The sequence below is a fragment of the Parus major genome, chromosome 1, assembly GCF_001522545.3.
Source record: "Parus major isolate Abel chromosome 1, Parus_major1.1, whole genome shotgun sequence".
In the NCBI taxonomy this organism is placed as follows: domain Eukaryota; kingdom Metazoa; phylum Chordata; class Aves; order Passeriformes; family Paridae; genus Parus; species Parus major.
In genome coordinates, this window is record NC_031768.1 from 32,293,895 (window position 1) to 32,320,656 (window position 26,762).

Below are 26,762 nucleotides of genomic sequence, written 5' to 3' on the forward strand. Positions count from 1 at the left end.
TGTCAATGTGAAGGCCTTTCTTATCTTCTCAGCCACCGTGACTTCAAATGCATTCAAATATTTTCAGCTTCTGCATTTTCCCAGACCTTATTAGCTTAGCACTTTTGCTGTTATAATACATCAGTTTACCTTTTAACTTCTTAACAGACAGTAATCTTCATGGGCTGAAATTGCCCATCTGCATGGTAAATAGTCTGTCAGTAGCAGATATGGAAGGTCTTGAGTACAACCTGATCACCACTGTAGAGCTATAACTGGCTCTATATTTTGCAAAGTGTCAATGTAATATCTGTGTATATGATTATTGAGTTACTCATTATGAGCTATTCCTCTTCAAGACTGCTCTGACTTTCAGCCACTGAGATTGGAGTACATGGTGTGTAAATTCAGATTGCATGAAAAAAAATGTATCTGGAATTCCATAATGAAGAGCTCAGCAGACAAAAAAAAATGTTTTCATTTTTTATTGGTCAATGCATAGGTTTTATGACTGTCTTTCTGTTAAATGTGAGATTCAATTTGGTTCTGTTTTCAGGATATATGGAGCTTTTTCTTGTAGAGATGTACAACTACTTGTATAGAAACCTCCACACATATATATATATATATATATATATATATATATATATATATATATATATATATATGTATAAAGTATGCACACAGCTACTTTCATTTCACACATATACAGTGTCTTCTGTTTTTTTATTTTTGGAAATGAATTATTATGGCGATAAAGTAATGGAGACTGTAAATTATACAAAGAGCTTTCTATACTTAAGAAATAATGCCAAACTGCTTTTTTGCTCTCCCATGAAGTGATTATTTTCTGATATCCCTGATGCATCTTGGTCATTCACTCAAACAGTGCAAATGATGCCAAGGTCAAATTTGCTCATTCCACAATGCTTAGCCAGCTCATTAGTATTGGAAAGTCCAGAAAATGAAGTCATGAGCACTCTCTGTTATTCCTCCTGGGGTAACTGGGACGTGACTGAATTTTTAAAACCTGCTCTTCTCTTCCCTGAGAAATTGCTGTTTAACCTGGTAGAATAGTAAGGACAGGGACATATGAAAAATGGCTTTCTGAAAAGATTGAGACTCAGAAAGAAACAACTGGATTTTTTTCAGGGAGGTTGCTTATTTTACTTAGAACAAAACTAGGAAACTTACCAAGATCTAGGTAGATGCCTGGAACAAATGAGTTGAGGAAAAACATAAGAATAACACATCCCAGTACTGTCAGACATTTAATGAGAAGAATTTTGTCTGTTATTCTGTGCTGGAGAGAGACAGGAAAATAAAATTAGTAATTGTATTGAAGAAGAAGCTATGCATTATGCATAGAGTTCAGAAAAGCATGTGTGCAGCGCAAACTGCTGTTCCTGTATTGTATATTCCTCTTCAGCATAAAAGACAGAACTACCTGGATAGTTTTTACAGGTGTGCATCTTAGGCATACCAATATGCAAGTCTCAGGTATATGCCAAGCCTCTCATCTCTACAGAGTTGTACACCTCTGGGCCCAGCACCAGCTTCGCTGCCAATCTCCTCGTGCCCTCAGAGCCAGTGCTTTCCATCATGTCTCTGCTCTCACTACTGCTCCAGGGAGCTGCTCCCAGACCTAGTTCTTCTCTTTTCTCATAGTTTAAATTTCTACTAAAATTCAAGCAAGTCTCTCTTCTTTAAAAGGTTTGTCTCTTATGCAATGCCTTGAAAGGCATGTAAAGAAGACCTGTTGTGATTCCTCTGGTTTGGTGTGAAACCTAGGACAGCATTCTCCCAGTCAAGGGCTTGCACCTCAAGGATTCCAATCAAGGACTTGAGCTCTCAGACACAGGCTTGATTCATTAGTGATGCCAGTGAGGTACAGAGATTAAGACACTTAGATAATTAAATTTAGGAGACATTAATCCCACTACAGAGTTTCCATCTTCTCAGTTTCACCATAAAGGCTTAAGCAGTGCTAGTGTGTGCACAGCTAAGAGAACAGGATTTATCAGGTGGTTTATCCCTACTTGAATAATAAAAGCAGTTGTCACCAAAATGCATTAAATTAGAGTCAGCACTGGGTACATTAGGAGGAGTGTACTCTATTATCATTCATCAAGGCTACAAACAATTTATTGACACCTCCTGAGCCTTTCTGGCTATGGATTAAAAATTTAAGAGAACACTGCTGAATCATTGATTGATTCTTTAAGTTATAGTTTTCTAAGGAACAAAAGTACAAAACCTAAAAAAACTCATCATGTGATTCAGTAACCTTGTCTGACCAAGAAGCCAACCACCCTGGCTGCTAACTTTTTGGCTATCAGGAGAGTTATTAAATTTCCATTAGATTTAAAGCACTATCTCTATATGAAGTCACAGATTTATTTACATATATACTGAAAGAATTGCCATCTACTTACTTTTTTCTGAAGTTCCTGGATATTTGTTTCCCAGTTCTTATCTTCTTGTGAAATTTGCCTGAAAGAAAATGACACCTACTTTTTTCTGGAGTGAAATCAGAGCTCTGCCAAGAGTGTTGGAATAAATCCCTCTCATCACAAAGAGATCACCTCTTTCCCTGTGTGGAGTAACTCATACCACAAGGGAGTCATAGCCTTCTTCCATCCAGCAGCAAAATTCCCATGGGCATTCACTTCAGACTCCACCTTTGTTACAAGCTCCACTAATACAAAAAACCTTCTGATCATGAAGGAAGCCACAGGCTGGGAAGGAGCCAAACTCCAGGGTATAGACCTCAGTATAGGATCTGGCTATCTGCAATATGTAGTTCCCTTAAGTTCCCTTAATATGTAGTTCCCTTAGTTTCAGGAGCTGATGTGTGTGTCCCGCTGCGATAAAACAAGGGTTGTGTGCTAACATCAGCAAGCCAGAACACATACCTTTCACATTTTCATTTTAAAATGAAGTTTTGAAGATCCAAATCACTTCACCATGTTATCAGCACAGTCAGGCCTCCAGCAAAAAGCTTTGGGCTTTGCAGTTCATGAGCCCCCTTGTTAATACTAATGATTTTTTACATTGCTGTAAATGTGCTGTGCTGGAGAAATCCTGATTTTCAAAATTAAATATACAACTTTTATTTTTAAATCAGAAGGGTCCTCTTTAGAATATTGTGAAGTCTGATAAACTTAAAATCTCTTGAAAAGAAGGTGATTTTAAAAGCCTTACTTGTCTTGAAGTATTACTACTGTCACTAAATTCAAAATACATAGTATATCAGCAAAAATTATGTAAACAATCTTATTACTGGAATAGTTCAAGAAATAATATTTACATTTTCTTGCTCAAATTCTTTTACAACATTATTAAAATTAATTATTAAAATTTCATTTTTGTCAGTTAACATACAAAATATTTATCACTGCTACTCTCATCCATTGAATTCCATAGCATAACATCTTGTTTTACTAGAATCTAAGCAAAACAAGGTCATTATTCTTTTAGCTGTAGTTTATGTAACCTTCTTTTCTATACATAAAAGTATGTCTGCACTCAGGTTCAAACTGAAATTTTGATTTTGAAATAATTTTAAAACACAGCAGTTCACTGATGAAATGCTTTTCAAATTCACCCATTCACTGAAGAGAATTTGAATTTTTCAGTAAAAAAAAAAGAAACACTAGCATCTTACTGTGCTGAAGCCACAACAGTAAGGAAAACTGTAGTGATATATTTGTGATCTTTTGAAATCAAAAGCTGCCTGAAATTTCTAGGCCTTTAATTTTGGGTCATATTGACAAATATATTTTCCAGGCCTTACACATCAGTTTTGTCCTAAATACTTTGTTTTTTACTGAGGCTGAGAGTGGCTTTTCCTATCTGCTCCAACATCCATCTCACCAAGACAGAGCTAGGAATGCAGTTCTTGTCCCAGTGAAGATCCCTGAAAGGGGAGGTGGGATGTGCTGGGTCCTTGCTTACCTGTGAAATGTCATCAGTTTCTTCCTCAGGAGCATCTCCAGAGTCAGCACCTTCTGCATCAAGAGGCATTTCACAGCAGTCTCCTCTCTGCTGGCTGGGTTGATTCGCTGAGCTGTCAGCCTCCAAACATAGATCTCATGTTTCAGCTCTGAAAAGACGCAAATTGCATCAATGTGAAGTTCAACGCATATGAAACCAGAGATGGATAAAATATGTGTAATGTGCTCTGGACTCAAAGCTGTTAAGGTTATTGAGTTGGTTTCCCAACAAACTTCCATTCATGAAGCTGCTTTTGTCATTCATTTTGCAGAGCTGAAGTAAATGAAAAATAAATAGAATTTTTTCAAAATTTTAAAGAAACTAACCGCAAAGTCTTTTTTCAAAGAAAAAGTAGTACTGTCTTCAGATTCTTCCAAATGTCTTCAACAAGCTTAAGGGCTAAAATTATAGCCCATTCATTTTTCAACAGAAAACAAACTGTCAGGATACAATATTATACTGCTAAGAGATACTAGTTCCCTGTGTAGTTAGGAATTACAGCAAATGCTCCTTCACAGTGTTCAAAATAGGCAGCATGTTTCCATTGGCTCTATGTTCCTACGAGCAATTTTATCTATGTAAGGCAAAAGTGAAATTTGGAACTTACATCTGATGGAATAATCTTTAATAGTATTTTAAAGGTTTCCTAGGAGGATTTAATTCCTAGGCACTGAAAAGATGTTTAAACACAGCGACCATCACTTTCATGCTGACATAGATGACAGCTGATCATGTGTAAGTTCAGACAGACTGACTAACACTTTGAAATCAGACTCTAGAATCTTCTCAGAAATTTAAATCCTTTTTGATTATTTTTTTCCCTGTACCATTGAGGCCTTGGAGAACGACCAAAAAACATATTTCTGTTCGAGAAGAATGTTAAATTGGGCATGCTAAAAAAAACTTTGAATTTTACATTAAATTACTAAAGAAAAAAATCAGAATATTCATTCAAAAACTGTCTGTGTAAATGTTTCCTATTGAAGCAATGGGATGTCTCCTCACGTTTCTTTTTTATTCCAGTCAAATTTTATGTCGTTGAAGACAACATGTCAAGAATCCAAGATTTTATATTTTAAGATTCCTGTATAGTCAGCAACTTGCTCTTGTTCTGAAAATGGACATGTAATTCTTTATATCAGGTAAGCAAGCTGTAAGAATTATTGATTAAAAAATATTTAGTTACATAGGAAAAATGTAAACACATTTTGATGTAGTGATGTTAACATTTTATGCTGCAACTCTCCAGAGAGTGATGATATGTGCTATCAAAGAGAGTACTAAACATGTTTAATTCCCCAGTTTCCTTTATAACTAAGTATTCATAATGATAATACACACTGAATCTTTAAAAGATTGACCATGAGAAGGAATTAGACTCAACAAAGCTCAAATATTTAATAACAAAAGTGTGTCCATAGTCTGTGCAGTTGAGACAGAAGAAAGGGATTTGAACAATTATTGACATACATTTTGTATGGTTTGCGTCTATAGATCCACACACATCTGTCAAAGTGGCAATGCTTGCCTAAATTTCACAGTGTAAGACCAGAAATACAAATCCACACTGCTGAAAGCCCAGTGATCATCCTGGGTAGTTAAACAACTAATGCTCAGCTAAAGCTTTTCTTCCAGGAAGGGCATTTATACCTGAACCACAGATTCTAAAAGTCTGCCAAATCAACCACTTTCCTTTGTAATATATTTGGTGGCTCTTGCCAGGAGCATAATCTGGCAGAAAATTATATCACAATATGGATAGATCTTGCTTATCAAAAGATCCACGTGACTTCTGGCCACCATTTATTTTAGCATCAGCATTTGCAACACACATAGATATAACAGGAGTAATTTTCCACTCACAGAGGAAAAAAAAAAGGCCTTTCTGTGCTTCATTCTTACATGATTTCTGAGTGAATGTGACTGCAGTTTTGGAACTGTCATCGGTCCAAGGGAAAGAGTGTGTTTTGCCTTTTTCTCTGGCATACGCTCATGAAGCATGAGCATCCAGTTTGCTGTTCTACCTCCCTACAGTTTGTCTTTTCTGACACAAGTTTTCTGATGACATCTGTTCATCCTGCCATAGCATTTCTCCTCATCCTTTCCAAGTGCAATTGCACCAAGGGTTTAGCTGATAGAAGGAAGCTGAATCATTCACCACCTAAATGAGACGCAAGTACTCCACAGTTATTTTCATACAGAGAATCTCTGTCTTCAATCCTCCAGAAAGAGGCAACTATGCTCACTGTATCTGCCACAAACAAATCCACAGAGTGGAAAGCAGCATGCCTTGCTTGTGTTGCAGATTCTTGTTTCACATCTAAAATGCCCTGAGGCTAATCTCCAAGTTGAGCTAAGTTGGACTGCTGCTTTGTGATCTATGTCAAACAATATATAAGTGTTTTTTGTCACATGGCTTTGATCGTGCCTTTATGTACAGCAAGTGCATGCTTGATTTTTGTGCCATCAGTTTTCTAAACATCCCAGGGATGTGAACATCTGACCTGATGTGGAGTTTACTTCAGAGCAAACTGTTCTTGGAAAATCAGATCAATTGATACATCTTCTCTACCACAACTCCTGTTTCAGTAATGATTTGTGCAGAGGTTTTCTAGGTCATCCCACAGAATGTTTCTCCTACTTCTCTCTCATGCACACTCTTATTGTAAATAGCCCATTGTGGCAGCAGGTGAAACATATTTATTAGAAGTAGTGCTTCCTTCGAAGGAAAAATAATGCAGAACCTTGAAGTCAGCAACAACAATTAACATGGCCAAAGTCCTTCGGGCCTTGCTATACTTCTCCCATTTCATAACTGCAAAACCATTTAGGCAGCAACCCCCAGAGTCTGGGAACATCTGATGTTTTATGAAATACTGTGTTACACATGGACAAGGGCTTAATGCAACCAGAGAGTCTAATCAATCACTTTGAAATTACAACCAAGAGAGCACAAGGGCAGCATTTGGCTGCCACTGAATCAAATCACAGGATAGTCTCACGCTGTGTTTGTCCATGTCCATAAGTTCCTGTCCCCTCCTCAGATGAGATCTAATGGTTATATTACACCAGCTGTCTTCACTCACTTGTCCAACCCAATCCACAGGGTTTTTGCAGGATTGGGTTTATGGTGGATCAGGCTTCTGTCCAGTGCAACCTACCACTCTCAGGTCAATTGCCAGGAACTGATGTGGTGAGGCTACAGCATGTTTCTCATTAAAGCAGCTAAATTAACATTTGACTGCAACTGTAGTACCAGTAGCCAAAGTGATAGAAGCAAAGCTGTTTAATATGCAAGGGTCTGGAGCACAAGAAGATATCAGAGCTGCAGCTCATCTCAGTCAGAGAATTCAGCTCATTATGATACAAAAACCTTTGTGAATGCCATATATTCACAAAGCCGACCAAGCACAACAGCAATATACCTAGCATTATTATTTCCAACAAGAAAATAGAAAAAACTCCATTTCCAACAACAAAATATTAATTTTTGGCTTAGTTATCAGATCAAATAAAGTCTCTTCAAACATGTAAACCCTACACTGCTAATCTGTTCTGACTTTATTATCGATCATATTTTGCCATGGAAACCACAAATATTACATCTTGGACCCACTGAGTTTAACAAAATTTTAGCTGCTGACCTGGACTGTGACAGTTTAGAAAAAAATTCAGCATGTTATAAAATATTTTTTACTTGAAAACTGCATATTTTTTCTGCAATCTGACAATTAATAGTCAGATTGATTTTCACTTGAGTAATCACACATTCCTCCCACCCAGCTGCCAATAACAAAGGCGACATCCTCAAAAAATGAGTGTAATTAATTCCCAGTCTCAGAATCTGAAAAGGCCAGTTTTGTTAATTGAAGATACTCAGAAGAGCATGACCAACCTTGATGAGATGATAAGAATTATCATTTAATGACAATTTCCAATTTCCACATGCACTAACTACGTAAACTATCTTTTTGCAAGCAACACAAGTTTGCACTGCTGGGCTGTATCTAACAACATTCAAAGTCTGTTCATTTGAGTATTTGTCTAATTCTTTTCTCCACATGTTACTGTAGCCTAACTATTTTCAGTAAAATAATTGTTTTTCTTAGCCAAATTCTCAGAATGAGAATATTTCTGTTTAAATACTAACTGTAAATTAGGCACCATGCTTAACGAGTAATAATAATATCTATAACTTTTAGTAATTTTTAAATCCCTCATATTATGTAACTAATCTTCTAAGCATTATGAGATGGTGTCGTCTCCATTTTGTAAGTGCAGAAACTAAATCCAAGATTTGAAACCCATGAGTAGGAAAAAATTCACCTTGAGGGATATTACAGCTCAAACACTCATGCCTCTCTCCTAGAGGCAGCACCCCCAACAGTACACAAGCATGTATCCTAATCTAAAGCTAACCTAAATCTAGAAAAATAAACAAACAAAACAAAACAACCATAAAAAAACTCAAAATAAACAAAAAAAACACCAACCATTTATCAATGTTGTATGGTCTTCAAAACTACATCAAAACATGTTTTTGCCTAATTCAGCTACATACATGCAAAGGAACACAAGAATGTGCAAAATGCTGCATAAAGCAATACAGAGATTTTATATAAGCTATTCAACTCAGTGTGACATCTGAGGCCCCGTTTGGTCATAAAGGCACCTAATGCCAGCTCAGCTACCCAGTATGGGATTGCATCCATCACATAGGAATTACAGGGCATCCTCATCCTGAGGCAGAACAGCTGGAGCCTGGGCAGAAAATCACAAAACTCATAATTTCAAACACCTAAATTACTCACCAGGAGTCATCTTCCAAGCAAGCTGGAGCAGGATGCAGCAGGCCTGTGAAAGAATTACAAGCCTAACCATGATTTTATATGGGAATAGTCAATTTAGTATGTGTATGATGGTCACATAGGACTCAGCTGGAGTCATCTGCAGATATTAAGGTGGGTTACATTTCTCATAACGTTTCAGGATGGTTGATAAAGATACATGTTACTCTTCAGTAGCCTTGTTCCTGACGGACAGGTGGGATATCCCTCTCTCAAGTAACATGGGCTCTCTCATCTCTGGGTAAGTCAGACTTTAGAGTCACAAGCTTATTTTAATGCTTGTGGATTTGCCCTCAGTTTCCTCTACTGCAATTCCCCATCTTTTAAAAGCAGGAATATGAATGTATTTAGGATATCTGCATGTTTATTACTACTTGCCTAATCTGCTTAAAATGCTTCATTCTGTTGCACTGAGAATGGCACAAGTCAAGAGTCAAGTATTTTGAGCATGTATTTATCTAAAATTCTACTGTAGTTCAGAAAATTTTTCTCAGTGTGAAATAAATCTAGAAAAATAACTCCAGCTTACTATCAAATAGTTTCCATTCAGACTGCCACACTTGCCAATCTGATTTTACTAGAATCTAAACAAAACAATGAAAAAATGAAAACCAATTATGCTGATGTCTTCCATTAAACTACAAGTTTCCTTTAGAAAAAACCAACCTCTCTTAAATTCACTGTACTTTGCTCAAAAGCAAATAGACACATTCCAATCCCAAAACATTTTGCACAAAATATAACTACTGCTGATGTCCTTTCAATACAAGGGAAAGTGCCACAAGGCACCACCTAGAGATGGTATTCCCAAGGATAAGTGTAAAAGAACCATGAAAGATAAAGCCTCAGGAGGACAACAGTCTCTTGGAGTATTTCAAAAGATAATGCCTCTTCTAATGTTTTTAACAGGACAAAATGAAGAGCAAAACTATGAAGCCTACTTCAGACTTACCATAACTTTTATCAATGGTTTAGAAGTTAAAAATGGTGGCTAATACATTGAACACGCTTTGATAAATGAAAATGGTAGAGCAATTAAAAATCTGTCAAACTTATACTTGTGTTTGAATCACCATCACAGTGAAAGATTTCTGCAGCAAGTAAACATATATAATGTGTTACACAGAATTAAAAAGTTCTTTTAAGCCCTGTTTATTAGGAAGATCTTATGGTCCTTAGAACCACGAAAGTGCAAAGCATTGTCATAGCTTCACCAAAACACTGTTAATGGAAAAGCCATGTCTTGCCAACCCCTGTATACCTGTGTAATCCTTTCACAACTGAGGACTGTATACAAAAACACAGAGGCACAAATGCTGTAAAAGAAAGAGGAGCTAGAACTAAGTTTTTCCCTCCCATCAGTGATTTTCCTGTACTCATTCCTTCCATGAAAAGTGTGTATAATAAATTGTCAAGTGCTGCTCTACTGATTCACAAAGACACTATATTATACCTTCTTTCTGCATAAGACAGGTAAAGTAATATTACAGCTGCTTTCTTGTGATGGCTACATTATCAATGCACTAAGCAAATAATATGAGATTGTCATATTCCCCTTGTTTTGCAATGTCAGAATACTATTTTTATCATCTGAAGACAAGAAGAGGCAGATCAATGTTTTTCTCTTTCCAAGAGAAATACTCTATCCACTCTAAAGGAATTCAAAGGACATATACAGGAACTAAAGCATAAAATTAACTAAAATATTTAAAACTATCAAAATCTTCAATCTGTGGCAAGTGAATAACTATACTTCTTTTCATTTCTGATCATCAGGAGAGCTATTGAAGGTGCAAATAATAAAAGACATCTTTTGATTTGCATTTTCAAACATAAAGCCATAGCCCTGGTGGATCCTGATATATTATCCAAAAAGGAATAAACACAGTGTCTAAAGGGGCATTAAGAGTACCTAGTTTGTTTGAGACTGAAAGTCTTACTGTTCTTTCGAACAAAAGACACAATATGTGCTGGAAAGATATTATGTTAGATACCAAAAGCATTCATAAGAAAGCTGCACCTTTTAGTTCAGCATGCTAACATCCACAGTAGGAGAGTTAAAATGTTACTACTCACTATTCAGTATTAATATCTAAAACTAGATTGCAGAGAAGAGAGAAAAAGAGAGCACATAAAGAAACCAACACACATTTTACTGCCCACATTGGTCCTCAAGATTTAAAAATCTTCCCCGTAAAACCTGATGAAATTAGCATCTTAGGTGAGGACAGTAGAGCACAGTGCACGTTGCAAAACAACCACGCAGACTGAGCTTAAAGTTGAATTCTTGAAAAGAGATTGAAATATTCCTTTCTTGGGACATTACTGTCTTCATAAACTCCATGGTGCTTTCCTCACCTGAATCAGTTTCCAAGTGAGAACAGGCCACTACTTCCAACATCACAATAAATACCAATTATACTCTACTGGCATAGACCTACGTAAGTACAGATGCACCTCAGGGCAGAGATTTCTCAATTTACTTAATTCATCTCAGTCACTGATGTACCTCTCACTGATTCTAGAGAGAAATGGTTCCTAAGTTACAAATATGTTACTAGCAAAAATAGGACTAAGGACTGCTCTTTGACCCTGAGCAGCACATATACTGATGTTACATTAAGCCTTAACCTGGGTACCCTCTGTATCTCTGCAGTGTCCTTGTGGCCCTAGACATTATCATTATTTTATGTGGGCTTTTTAAATTTCAAAGTGTCTGGTGCTAAGTATTGGAGTTTTCCTGCAAGTCATCACAGTAGTTCTTTCCCCTCCTCCTCTCCCTTTTCTTTGAGAACATCTGTAGAGCTTCACATGGGAGAAAGTAACAGATTTGCTCACTCATCTGGTTAGCGCATTTCCCATTGTGGGAAACAGCACTGTGTTTTACACACATTAAGCACTTTACATATGACTATGATTAATTAGAAAATTCCTTCTCTTGTCAGCTTTACATGCTGACTCTCACAGTACCATCAGTATTTTCCCAGCTGCTGCAGACACCAGAGGGAATAACATGCTCCCCCCTCTCCTAGTATTACCACTCCTACTTAAAGGGTGGATCTCTCTCCTTCAGCCAGTGAAAAAGTTGGAAAAAAGAAGCAAAAAAGTAGAAATGGGGAGCCAAAATTGTGCCAGGAGAAAGCTATTCCTCTCTGTAAAATGGCCAGTATAATACTTGTCACCAGAACATGTGCCACCCACTCTCCTGGGGACAGCAGCCTTGCCACTGAGATCCACATCTCTACAGCTTGACAACTGAGACTTAATGGTGTATTGTTACACTTCCCAAGGACTAAATAATGTGTTGTTAACCCTTAAAGGAAGAAAAAACTTTGGTTTCAGGTTTTCAGAGTGGGAGCTGAAACAATAAATTTAATTTCTCCTACACTCAAATATTATTTCCCTTATACATTCTTTTGTAAAAGTGTAGATCGATACAAAATTTTCAAACCTTCTCAGCTTACTCTTCTAGCCCCAGCTAGAAGAGTAAGCATCTTTTGCTGCATCACACAAAACAAGGAGCAGGTTTATCAGCTAAAAGACATGCTCAAAAAAGTCCTCAAAAATCCCTTCATTCTTAAAAAGCATTAGAATTTCTCTCTCATGGATGAGTTCTTCAGAGTCTTTTTTTTTGTCAGCTACCCTGCTGAAAGCCACTGCAGGTACACAATGGTTCCTGGGGAAAGAGCAGGTATTTTTTACTGCAGCAGAGGTGATGCAGATCAGTCTGAAAGCCAACAGATCAAAGACACTGGTACTAGATAGTGTTGAAATTAAGATTTAAATGTATCTTCGTAATAAGAGCATTGTCTGTTTTTAAAATTCATGCTAATCCATTTTAATAATCTGTGTATCCTAAAGCAGCAGAAGAAAAGCTTAAAGCACATGGTGCACAGCAACAAAAAAAATCTGGGGAGAGTAATATACCAATTAAATCTCACATAATTCGTTTAATTGCTAATTGAGGGCAAGGTGAGGAAAGACTGGTATTTAGTTGATTAAAACAGCTGCTTCAAACAAGCCATTTGAAGTTATCACAGAACCATTTCAACTGGAGATGAAAGGATGCCAGGAAGCACCTTGGAGGCCATTCTGAAAATCCATACCATGACAGCTATCTCCTAATGGAGCTGTACTGGTCTCTTCCTTTCTCTTCCCCTCTCACAGAAATTTTCAATGGAAAGAATGGCTCTTCAGCACATGCTCTAATTGAACAGCTCCTGATTAGGTTTGCACAAAGGACAAGCAGCTGATTACAAGAACACATGGTATACTGATTAGGAGACTGCTATACCTGAGCAGAGTAAGGTGCAAGTAACAAAGATTACCAGGAGATTAATTGAGGGAAATATGCTTGCCAGTGGTTCACTACTACAATGTTTCACTGGCAAAAATACTATGTCAGTAAATAAACTGTACTATTCAGATTAGTTTTAAAAAAAAATCATACATACTTTATTTCCTAAAAATCCCAAACATATGCTTTAAAAGTTTATAGCCAAAAGGAAAAAAGTAGCAATTTTATGTTCTAAAATATATATTTATAAAATAATGCTATTATGTTGGGATCAATACTGTTTACAATTGGGAGAATTAATTTTTTTCATGGCTATTTTGAAAATTCTTTCTTTGTAGAGTCACAGGTAAAGAACCTAGGCATGTTAAGGTCTGAATTAATTTCTTCATTTCTCTTGCTCTCTGGATAAGACTTCTAAGGGTGCAGAAAACCTCAGCTGTTTTAAAATGAATATGCCTACCTCATATCAGATAGACTTATAGGAGAAAGGGAAATTCTCCTTAAGTGTCTTAGAAAACAGTACGATAGGTCAGTATGATATCTACAGCACCTCAAAAATATTTTTGATCTAAATTCTAGGAAAGACTTTGGCCTTTAGAGATACAAACAGGTAAGCTGAGTGCACCTTATGCTGAATACAAACTGAAATCAAAACCAAAAATCTTCAGAAGGTCCTCCTAAGGAGGGAAATTTCTTCTCTGACTTTTCTATCCAATGGGATTTGAGACACGTGGTATAATCCACTGGGGAGAAGACTGTCACTTCTGCCTTTTAATAAAACCATAATCCTAAAGCAAATTTCCCCTGGAACAAGGCAAGGCACTATAGGTACTACTCATTTTGCCTAAATAAGGTACCTATCATGAAAGTCTCTGCCACAGTTTCTCACCTTGGACTCTCCTTATAAGAGAAAAGTAAACTTCTAAGGCCTGCAATATATATCTGTTCTAGCACAGACAGCTCCATTAGTCTTGAAAAGCACTTATCTTTCTCCACAGATTACAAATGACGCCAAGATATATCAACCATATCAGAAGTTGTCCTCTCCATGGTAAACAGATGCCACACACACAGGTTCAGAGATATTGTACAGCACATTAAAATGTGTGTTCCATGGTCAGTGGAAGCCTGGATCTTAAGTCTTCTGCAGCCCGAAGTGAAACAAGCATCAGTCCCAGGGAAGAAACAGTTATACTTACTGTCTTTGCACAGAGCTTGCTAATAAATTATACTTAGTGGAATATTTCTTATCTCGTAAAGAAATTGTGAACATTTGGGGGGTTAGTATTAAATTTCATCGCTGAAAGAGAAGCGCTAGAACAATGATAAAAACTTCAAAATGACTGAATAGAAAAGCATAAAAGCATGGAGACAAAAAGGGACTTACACAGTCGACAATCATTGAAACAGCTTTAAGAAGACTTCTAAAGACTATTGAGGTGAGTGACATAAAAAGACATACATTGAATTGTAGAAATTATGCACCAGGGAAATTTAGGGCAGAAAGAGCCACAGAGGCAAGGTGGAGAGGACTTGAAAAGTTCTGCATTTCATAAAATGTCTTTCACTGACCACAGACCAGTGAAAGATTGCTGAAAAATTCAATGGAAGAAAACCATCAGCAAAGGAATACACCGGGTCACTATGTCATAAGAGAAACCTGGGATATTTCTAAACCTAGGTTGTGAACTCAGCACCTTGAGCAGATGTTATCTGTTGCAACACAGAACATACTCATGCTTATGGCTATAATGAATGATGCAAAATATTCCTGCAAGTTTTGTAAGATATTTAACAATTCATGTCAAAAACCTCAATCTTAGCACCAGAAAAACATCCAGTTCTAAAAATCTGAAAATATCACAACTAAAAAAATATATATTAATTATTAGTTGAAAAATTAATGTTCAGAGAGTGAGGAGGATGGACATTTCCAGCTGAAGACAGTATTGTAGTAGGCACTACTCAGTTTCCATTTAGCACATATTCAGTGTAACAATTATAACTTTTCTTCATAATCACACTTACCAACTATTTCACTTGGCTCCTTATTGTAAAGTTTTTTGTTCCAGTAAAGAAGTCTGAGAAAAGGAAAGGACACCAGAACAACAAGGCAGATACCCAAAAACATATGCCCTGTGAAGGCTGCAAAATCCAATCCCTGAAAATAAAAACAAAAACCTAAATTAAAAATAATTTCTCTTTCTATATTACCTACAGGGAAAAGTATTCAGCTTTATGTACATTAACCATCAATAGTAAATATAAAGTGATATAGTAAGTTCCAAGTACAGAATCAGCTGTATTTCATCTGTTTCAAGGAAACAAGTCATGTTAAAATTTAACTCAGAGAACTAAAACATTGCATTACAAGTTACTCTGAAAAACACCTAGTGTTCCTGAAATGTACAGTAAAAAAAACCCAAACTGAATCATTAACTTTTACTTCTCAATTAAATCACTGTAAATTCATTCCAAATCACTCAAAGTCTCAGACTGGTGACAAACAAATGTTTACAATAATTCTATCTGAACCATTCTTCTACAATAAAGTATTATATGTCAATATTGCATTCATCCTTCTTTCTGGTTAATAAATGAACAGATCTCTTTATATTTTGCACAACAAAACCTTTTAACGAAGGGGTTTTTAAAAAGGTTAAGCAGAACATATTAAAAGGCGACTGCTTTCAAGCAATAAGAATGAATAACAAAAACTTGCCCTAAAACCTTGAAGTTTTCCAAGGTGTGAGTAGGACATTGGACTAGATGACCTCTAGGGACCCTTTCAAATGAGTTATTCCTTTGTTCCATGTTGCACACATTGTAGTGGATCAGGGTTAGCCTTTGGGCTGGGCTTTTCTGAAGTAGCCATGACTCGCCTGTCCAAAAGAAGTTACCCATGGAGCGCCAGGGAGGATCACATCCAAGTACTCTGGTAGTAAGGAACTGTCTTATATTCAAAAAACAGAGGTTGTCTGAGCTGGTGATCCCAGCAGAGCAGATCTGTGACCCCTGGAATACAGCATAGCTCAAGCCCTGGATATCCCAGGTTGTCTCAGCTGAATTTTCAGAGCACCCACTGATTTCCCAGAGACTCCAGAAAATCAGCTGTTCTTCCTGTGACACACCTTTGTGTCTCTATCGCTCCCTGATTTTTAACTGTGAGTTTCCTATACATCCTTTGGTAATTTCAATGCATATTAAAAACAGCTTCACTTTCAACAACAGATGATACTATCTGCAGTGTGTTAAGGCTATTGGAAACTTCTTGCTTTAGATGTGTTCTTCGATATTGTCAAATGCTAAAAGAATTTATGTGGAAATTTCCTAGTTGAAATGTCTCTGGTTCAAAAAAAGAAAGAAGAAGTTTCTCTATTGCACCACAGGGCATAATAAAAAGACACATAACACAAGAAACTGATAACAGTCATAAAGAACTTTCATAGCCAGATAAAGATTGGTGCACTTTGGCAAAAAAATCCATAGCTTGCAGACAGCGAATAAATCTCAAACCATAAATATGCAGACCTAGGATTAGAATTCAATCCTATTAAAATACAGGTTTAAGCTTCCTGAGGTAATGTCATCCCTACTTGCTATTTAATAGTAGATTCCTTGACTCTTCTACTCTCCAGACATTAAAAGGTGAAACTATACCTGTTCATTCACTGGCCTTTTGCTGTAACTTAGCTACAGCCATTGCTTTTATGAAAGCAGAAGGAAGACTCTTCAGGAATTTGAATGAGATTATTTTAATAATTGGACAGAAAAAAAAGTGACACAAAGAAAAATAACGTTCCCTCATTCAGTTTGCCTACAAAATAGGTCAGCCACTCAGGTGTCTGACATCTCTTTAAGACATATTTTACAAATCAGTTTTTATAAAGATTGGCCTCTGGGCATCAAGTTAAGATTCAGAGCTACAGGAGACATTTCTATGAGGGATGAAAACAACACTCAAAACTCTAGGAAATTTACAAATGAATAAAAAAATGAATTCCTGCAAAGGCTCAGTGTTTGTGAGACCTGCCCCCAAAGTACATAAACTCCATATCCCTCATGTTTATTTCCTTAATTACAACCATTGACAATAAATTGACAATAAATCTAATTTATATATGGGTCCCCTCTAAGATTATAGCCAGAAAGAAAGATCATAAAATTTTGGCCAGAAAAATAAGAATGTTAAACCTTAAAACGTGAACTGGCTTTAGTTCAGATTTTTTCCAGCTTTGACAGTGTGCCATTAAACAAGTCAGGAAGTATGCAAAATCATTATGCAGTTTGGTATGGTCTCTAAAATAGCACAAAGAGAGGTAAGAAGCCAAAATTATTTAAGCTGTAAAAACACTGAAGCTACACCAGCCAAAATAGAAATGCCTAAACCTGACTGGAAAAAAAGAATTATCCTCTGAAAGAAAAATGACTGGGAAACAGGTGGCTGAAGAACAATCAAGTAGTTAGGAATGGTCAGATTATACTCAATAGAGAATTACCAGAATGAGGAAAATTACTTTGCACTCAGACTAGTTTTACAAAGAAGCAGTGGAGATGAAGCTTTTCTTAGGCTGGCAGCAAACCCATTATACACACATCATGAAGAAAGATGACAGCTACCAGGCCAACTATGATGGTAGAAATTCTCTGTAGAAATATGCAGAAATAAAGATAAATGCTAAAGTAGAAAGTAAAAAAGATAAATAGGAACCAAATGAATTCTTGGTAACTCTTGAGTTAAAATATGTGGTATCTTCATCATGTATTAAAGGATCTTGAATTTAAGGAAGTAGCTTAATGCAAATTAACACAAATACAAAAAATCACTTGCCTTTACATTTTTATTATCTCACCAATTTCAAAGGAAAAAAAAAATTGTGTCTGGTTTCTGAAATGCCACAATGCAGAGGCTTCTCAAAATATACAGAACAAGAAATACGTCACTTGAAAGCCACAAAACTAATTTCTCGATGAAGAAAATCACCTCAAACCAGAAGTCAAACTAAAATGCTGAGGGTAAGAAGGAGGTCTCAGGTCTGACTCATAGTTGAAAGGAATTGAAATGAGATAGAGATCACAATACCCTTAAAAAAAATCAGGATTAACACAGATTCATGACATAAGAGCTGACATAGATAAGCCTTGAAAGTGATTTGCAGACACCATCACAAGAAGGGGAAAAAAAAAGTCTACTAGATTTTTTGACATCCAATCCAAGAGCTTACCCAAACTTTTCAGAGGGAGTAGCTGGGCTGAGATTCAGGATTTTGTAAAAGTTCATAATATCAGCACATTGATCTTTCATATCTCTGAGATCCCTGGTGCAAAAGAAAACGTGCTGCTCTGCTCTTGCTGCAGAACAGCTTTCCAATTCAGCTGAAACAAATTCTTTTCTAACATGGAGTGTGCCTATTTCAGGACAGAGCTTGTACGATGGGGTTGTCAGTGGTAACACAGGACTGGAGTCAGTTCTCTTCCCATCATCTGCTCCTGACTTTGCCCCCTATTACCTCCCTGCATTGACCCACAAGAGACAACGAGTGAAAATGAATCCTGATGATCACTAGCCTTGAACAGCTGATGCCCTGTAGCCATGAGGGGGCTGAGGACTACCAAGTGCACTACTTTTTATGGCTGATATCTCAAAGGCTCACAGGACAGCTGCCCTCCCTGATGCTTTGGGCTGGGTGCTTAGAACCAGGCTCTCTGCAGCACAGGGAAAGTGTTTTCAGGGAAAAGGCTGATTTCACACCAGGCATTGTCAGGTAGCAAGTAGCCAGCTAGCAGCCTTTTGGGGAACTTCAAGAGATCAAAGGGTTTTCACAGGTACCAAAGATGCAGAAGAGGATACCAAGGTGGTGGCACAGTTGCTTCATCAGTTGCCCCTGTTCCTTTCCCCACACCCCAGAAAGGACACAGAGCCTAAATTCATACCCTTTGTGGCTGTGGAAAGCACATTTTATACCTCCTGAGTCTTCTGCGCTGCTGGAGCCAGGATTCAGCATTGTAAAAAGCATTAAAGTGCTCCCCATGTCTATTGCATACAACAAAAAGTCATTTTCACAAAGATTTTCTTTTCCTGCACAATAGACTGGAATAATGCACAATAGGCAAGAAATATTTCTCTTCCAGGAGATTTCAATCTGTGAGATAAATACAAAACACGCTTCAAATGTCCCTTACTTGAGTCTGTGATGATTGTGTCAAATTCTTCTTGTTCCCCAGCCGAGAGAAAATCTAAAGATTTTGTTTCAGCAAGCCTAGAGGTTCCACTGCCTACAGATTCAGAGCTGAAACAGAGTGGGCATCTTTCCTTGGTTTATAGTTTAAAATGCAAAGTCAAATATATCAATTTCATATTAGGAGGAAATATCATATTGTTTTCCTAAAATACTCTCATCTTGATTATCAATTTTTCCTTGCTTCTGGAAATGTGAAACTAAATTCTAGTAATTCAGACCTTTCCACAAGAAATCTGCCTTTTAAGAGCGATGAGAAAGCAAAAATTATAGCTAGGTGCAGCGATTTGGGGGAGCAGCAAGTACTGTGTTCCTAGCCAGAATGCCCTTTACTTAATATTTTTAAACTAATAAAATGAAGAAGAGCAGGAGTAATTTATTATTTCTACACTGGCTTAAACTTCCCTTCTAGCTGAGTGACTGAGATCTGCATTGTCTCTCATGGGAGCTGCTCATGATGTCACTGAGCCAGAAATCACTGATGGTCTAACCCAGTTACATGAAGATAATGTTTATTTGAGATTCTTATGAACCTCCTCTTTTGTTTTACGTTATGCTGCTTAACGATTACCACATGCATAGACGGCAAAAATTCCAAAATCAGATGTTAGCCCATACATTTTAGTTCATGCACTTTACCTAAGTTTAATTTTCTCTTGAGAAAAGGAATCAATGAAACATCGACAGAAGGGGTAGAGCTCTACAAGTTGATTAAAAGTTTTAACAAGCTTGTATCCAGCAAACTCAACAAAAATAGCCTACTGAACTGTGGGAATCCATTGTGCCAATGCTTGAAATATCTTTAAAAATTCATATATAGTATTTTCTCTCCTTTTTTTTTTTTTAGAAGTACCTACTTTATCTCATAATTTTTTTTGTTACCACGATTTTTCATTAAATAAAACCAACTAATATCACATCATGCTAAGTTCCATCATGAAGGCTGATGGATCTAGGCTTCCATCTAAAAGGCAGCACAAGAAAACCTGATGTCCGTCAATTTTCCATGAAATTCCTGTTAAATGGCAGGAATAATTCTGAGTGATATGCTGAAAGCCCCAAATCCTCAGCAGACATCAGATTAACAGCACAAGCTTTATCACATCCTAACAAAAACAGTAAATAAAAGGATATAATCCAGCAGCTAGCATATGCTAAAACTGCCTTTGCCTTTATCATTACCTCTTTTATTCAGATTCAGCCTGGATACACCAGTGCACGTGTTCAGTATCACTATGTTCACAGCAACATTTTACTCTGGAGACTTATTTGCCATCCATTCTTTAGAGAAGTTGGAATCACAGCCTGTGCTTAGAGCACAGCAATTTCTGATGTCAAAGGCATGTTTGTAGAAGTTTGCGTTGTTCTCAAATACAGATTTTCTGTCCAACCCTTCAGAGAGCAAGGAACATATCCAACTGGATCATGCTCTATTGTGCATATAAACATGGAGTTCCCAAAGTCTGAAACCCATATCTCTTCAAAATTAAAATATAATTTTGTTAACAGTGGCCATTCTGTAGCAACACTCTGAAGATAGTAAAACACTAAAAAATGTTCTATATTCACTAAACAAGTTTTCCATTTGCTCTTGTTTTCCTTCCCTAAAATCAAAACATAAATTCTGTCTTGTGAAAATGTTTCCAACTCCAACTAAGAACCAAGAGTACAACAAATCTTCCTCTCCTGTTATGCAAATGTTCCACTGATTCCAGTCATGTTAGTAGGGAATATGTCAGGACTATAAATTAACAAGGGCTACAAGGAAAAAATCCTTTTGAGATTCATCTCAAGAAAAGTAAAGAGTCTTATTGATACATTTTAATGAGCAATATGTTACAAAAACCTTATTTATTCAGGTACAATTTAAATAAAATATTTTTAATATTTTTTAAATATGATGTGACTTTTCCCCAGGACCTACAGAAAAAAGTCTCTCCAGCACCACAGTAAACAAAATGTAAAGTATTTCTAGCACTATAACCAGATAACAGCACCCAAAGTAACAAGGCTACATTTCATTTCATATTGATATAAAAGCCAAGGTTTCATACAAAAGTGTAAACTTGCATAATATTTTACTTGGATGTTTTTAGAGGTCGATATACAGCCATAAAAGTTTGGGAAGACTGGTAAAATTCTCATCCTGATAGCACCTAAATAAAGTAGAAAACCAAATCATCTACATAGGACAGTTCATTATTCAACTTCCTGCAGGGGCAGTTGTCAAAGCACTCTGGTACTTACTGTGAAAAAATGACACTGAGAAGTACAAGAGAATGAAAAGGAAAATTTCAACAAAAATATAAAGGGGAAAAAATCCTAGAATTCCTAGAATGTCTAAAAACCTGACCATAATGCTAAAAGAGTTTAAATAAACCAAGTATTTTCTGTAGAAAACATCATAATAGAAACTATAAAATAAACTGCATGAAAGAGTCATGCAGTATATTATATATATATATATATATATATATATATATATATATATAATGACATTTCTAAGATGTCATTAATGCATTCAAGAACTTCTAACTCTGAAACAATTCAAAAAGAAAGAAAGGAGTAAAATGAATTTGGCTTGGTACTGAGTAGGCTCCCCATGCATTTTAGGCACAGAACTCATGTAACCCTTTTTCACAGCACCCTTTATTAGAAGTAGTTTCAGAAACCAGACAGCAATGTCTATATTTCTCCTTCTAATCAAAAGAGATCATGCTGGAGTGGGTGGACAAAATTAGGAATCCAGCTATTAGTTCAACAGCTCAGAGTGTAAGAGGCCAGATGGTCCAGCTCCCTCCCTGACCTCTCTCTTGGCTTTATCCAGTTACACCAGCCAGCACTTTCCAGGCAAATCTCCCTTAGAAGGGGTGAGCCCTAAGCAGTGAGGACATATCCCAGACCATGACACTCTGCTCAGGGCCAAGGGTAGGTCTTTGACCTCTTTTATTTATATACATAGACATAACAATTAAGAATATAGAAAAGAAGCAACGTAAATTCCATGGCCCTGTGTTGAACCTAATCTATTTCATTACATTTTTACTTCTGTGATGCAGCAAAAGATCTGAAAATAATCCAGACTGAAAACATCTGGAAAGATTTTTGTCCTTGTTTCAGATACAGAATTTGCTATAATGTCATATTTGTTAGAGTATTTATACATCTGAGTCCTCCTAAAAATATCAATAGCTCAAACAAGAAAAATGTAACATGGTTTCTTTTCAACTCTGATTGCTTAATTATTTCCCATGTTTATAGCCACTTCTAAAGGTTCTATAGAGATGGTAAGTTTCTGAGTATTTAGGAAAATGACCTTCATGGCAGGTGTTAATTATTCTCTTTCATATCAGAAGTTTTAAATAGGTGCACAGATTTCATATCTAAAATGTAAAACCTTGCCATCAGTTTCTCAGCTAACAATAAATATTACAGTCTTCAAAGTCACCATCCAAACCAGCCAACTGCAGTACATTTCAAATATTTTGATGTTAAACATTCAGTTTATTAAATACTATGAACTTTCAAAGACCTTTTCTAACCTGGACAGCACTTAATTAATTTGAGTGCATTCAGTTAATTAGAATGTATCTTTCTTTCCTAGAGCAATAGAAATATAAGGGTCTCTGAATTTAAAAATAAATAAATAAACCTAGGATTTTATATTACAATTCCTTCATTCCACTTGCTCAGTTGTTTTCCCACTACAATTAACACTAAATTTCTTTATTTTGGGAGTGGGGGGAGGTGGTGGTTTCTGGCACCTGGCCAAAAGAGAAAGTACATGCCTGGTGTCCTTAAAGATGTGTCCATTACATTCCTGCTCCTTGTTGGTGGCAATGCAGGGTGAGGAGAAGGGCAGATCTGCCCCACCCCAAGAGGGGCTGCCTCTTGCATCCTGAGCAGACCCCAGAGTAATCGGGGAAAGGGGATGGGAGACAGTGCCAGAGGTGGAAGGAAGACTTGATGCCCTGCTGTTCAGAGGTAGCAGGGGTAGCTGAAAGCACAGAAAACTCAGCAAACTCAACTCCATTCAGATGCTGAGGGCTGCAAACATTTGCCAGCGTTGCCACACCCAGTCCATAGGGCAAAGAGACCCATGTGGGTGGGAAGAAATGGTGGGACTGGGATGCTCCTGCTGTCTGGTTCATGTCCTGCAGTCCCACCCAGCACCAGCCACCATAGCTTTCCCTTTGGTGCCAGGCACACAACAAACAATAGAAGAGCCAAGTGTTGGAAGCTAAAATCTGTCACTGCAGCCTGGAGATAGCAAAACACTGTCAGGAGGTGGGAGCCATGATGCACAGGAGAAGAGCCCACTCCCTCTCATGCCCCACATCCCCTTGGGCTGTGCTTGAAGGGTTAAGTGGCTCACATGTGTCATGACTCTAGAGGGACAAAGCAACCTCTCTGTATAATGTCAAATTGTCTCATATTTAACATTTGAGAGAAAACCTATACTGAAAAAATGGCTGGATCATCTTCTTTTTCACATTTTTGCTTTTTTTCCACCTTGCCCTGTCTGCAGCACTCCGTTGTCCTGTTTCTTTCCTCATTTTGCCATTTATAAGGAAATCCTCTCCAATAACAAAAAAAGGAAACCTGTATTCTCAGTCCAGATCAAAAAGTCTGGACTGAGAATATTTTATCACTATTTTGTCCCCAAAAGATGGCTCTCTTCTATCTGATCATCCTACTAAAAAAAAAAGTAGATTATGTTCTGTTTATATGGCTGTCTGGGGGAAGAGAAGGATCAACATTGCATAGGTCAACACACTACTTTATTTTAGTAGCCAAACGACTGCAGTACATACCCTCTTCCTCAGCTCCTGCTTTGAAACAATAATCACATTTGGAGGATCCCCAACAGCAGTGGCAGCCCCCCCAATATTTGTGAAGATTACTTCCGCAATCAGGACGTGCCTAGGATCAAGATTAAGTACTTCACAGAGCCTGCAGTGTAAAAATAATGAAATTAACTTTTTATCCCATGCATAAATTACCTGAAATCTTAAAATACACAAAAATTACAAAATGCAGTCATTTCACAGACAAATTGCAGGATTTTAAATACAATGTGTCAATAAAGTGTATTTGAGCATTTATTGTGCTAGAGTAATTATAACAATATAAATTAAAATTTATAGATTTTCTTTACATTTAAAGTGCAATTATTTATGCCTACAAAACTGATGCATTTTTAAAAGCATTTAATTAAAAGTAGTCAACTATTACAAGAATAGAACTACACAGAAAATAGCATTTCAGGTTTTCAGTGTGATACAGCTTCTGAAACCATGGTCTGTAAGCTGCACTGACCATGGTCCTTAAGGTGCACTGACCTGTGGAAAACTACTCTGGTCAGCCACAGGCTCTGCACTCAGCAGCAGTGATTAACTTTCTTATGGAAGCAGTGGTAGAGGATTGAGCAGGCTGCCTATTAGCCATGAATCATCTATTAGAGATTTCAGCTTTCAGGCTAGGTTAATCCAGTTTATTCTGTTCCCATTTTCCTCCTTCTCTAAAGCTTGATCATGAGTATTTCTATTTGCAATGAAGCAGGAGCAGAAAATACACATTCCTTATGGTTAAAAAAATCTCAAAATGTTTTCAGCAGTTCAAATATATTTAATACTTATTTAGTAGGATGCTGCTTTGATAAGAAAAAGTAAAATGCTTCTGTAATAAGAAGCACCTTAAAGTGCTCTGACAAACACTGTTGTTGACTCAGTAACCTCATGATCTGTTTGAGCTCAGAGCCCACTTACACAGAGTAATCTTCACACAGATTACTCCAACTCACAGATTACATTTACGCACACACCCGCATAATCCACTCTGCTCTGAAGTCCGTGTTTGACTTTAAACTCAGGCTGTGGTAAAAAAGGCTGAAAGTTCAAGTCACACCTAAGCACTCACAACTTATCAAAGATTGCTCCAGAAGGTAAAAATGGAAGCCACACTTAAATTATTGTCCTCTATATCTCGTAATAAATGGGGGGAAGAGTGTGCAGGAAGAATGTTTTCTCACTGCAATTCTCTCACACATTTCTGTAAAGAAGTGTTGAACTTCATTTTTTAACCTAAGTCGGTGTTATTAAAACCTACATTTCAAAGAGAAAAGAGTACATTGCAAAAAGAAGTTTAACCTGATTCACTTACACTATCACCAAGAGTGTCAATTTAAAACTCAGAAAAAACACTGTCAGATGGTATATATGTTAGCACATAAAAACTCTGGAAAATAATAACTGTGCAAAAATACACTATTTCCTTGGCAGCATGAAATCATTCAGTTAAAGGGTACTTTGTAGTACAACTGGTCCAAATGTATCGATTGTGGCACAAGACTACAATTGTACTTGCAATTTTAACTCCATTGCTCCTTGATTTCCTAGTATTTCAAAATACAATCTAAAATTTCTTTAGTGACTCTTTCTTTTTGATGGGTCTAGTAGTATCTTGGAAAGAGAACTCTAATTTAAGTAAGAAAAGGCTAAGCCCAAAGTATAAAACCATCAGAACATCTTAGCTGTATAGTAGGAACACAGTTCCTCAACTATCCTGGTTATATAATTCCTCATGTAAAAATATTAGCCTTTACCCGTTCCCAATAACAGAGTATCTTGAAAATAAGCAACAGCTAAAAGGGGGTAGTTATTACTTTTTTTAGCAGCTTACTACAAATGCAGAATGAAACAAGTATCATGTTTTACACCTTATTACAGGAAATATAATCCCTTATGTTCGTAGAATCAGTATGATTTTCTGCAAGCTTTATCTCCATGGCAATGGAGTCTGCACAGTGCAACACAGTGGAGCTGTAGACAATAGGAGTGAGATAAAAAAGAAAATGACCCCCAGCATGAAGCTTTTTGAAGTAGGCAATTACTTGGCTTTAGTAGGTGAGATAAAATTTTATTTGTGTTTTGATAGTGATTCAAATACAAATGTTTCTCACATACTGAGTTTCCCCTTCTTCAGTGTTACAGCCTCATTTAGTATAAAACAAAAGGACTTAGTATGCATTTAGTATAAAAGTCCATTACTTAAACGTGGTTACAAAGGCAGAGACTCTCCCTTCACGGGGGTCCACATGGAGAAGACAAGAGGTAACAAGTACAAGGGAGAGATTTCACCTCAACATAAGAAAAAATAGTTATGGTGAAAGCAATTAACTGCTTGAACAACCTCCCCAGGGATGTGGTAGAGCCCCCATCACTGGAGGTTTTCAAGAAGTGATTGAACAGAGTACCAGATAATCTCATCTAGGTTTCCTTTCCCATGAAAGGTTGGAAGAGACCCTTCGAGGTGCCTTCAAGCAGGGCTATTCTAGTATTCTTTGAAAACAGAATAAATGTTACCGTAGCTCTGACTGTGAAAAGCTTTTTATGCTACATTGAC

General features: G+C 36.9%; 1 protein-coding gene across 1 annotated transcript in view; it reads right to left on the reverse strand.

Moving 5' to 3' along the window:
- Nucleotides 1-26,762, reverse strand: part of OCA2 (OCA2 melanosomal transmembrane protein) — a 155,478-nt gene that overhangs the window by 72,263 nt on the left and 56,453 nt on the right. The window contains exons 14-18 of the mRNA XM_033513614.1: nucleotides 24,173-24,311; nucleotides 15,148-15,280; nucleotides 3,937-4,084; nucleotides 2,415-2,472; nucleotides 1,174-1,282 (exon numbers count right to left, since the gene is read on the reverse strand). Of these exons, the coding sequence (XP_033369505.1) occupies nucleotides 1,174-1,282; nucleotides 2,415-2,472; nucleotides 3,937-4,084; nucleotides 15,148-15,280; nucleotides 24,173-24,311 (587 nt within the window). The remainder of the gene's footprint in view (nucleotides 1-1,173; nucleotides 1,283-2,414; nucleotides 2,473-3,936; nucleotides 4,085-15,147; nucleotides 15,281-24,172; nucleotides 24,312-26,762) is intronic.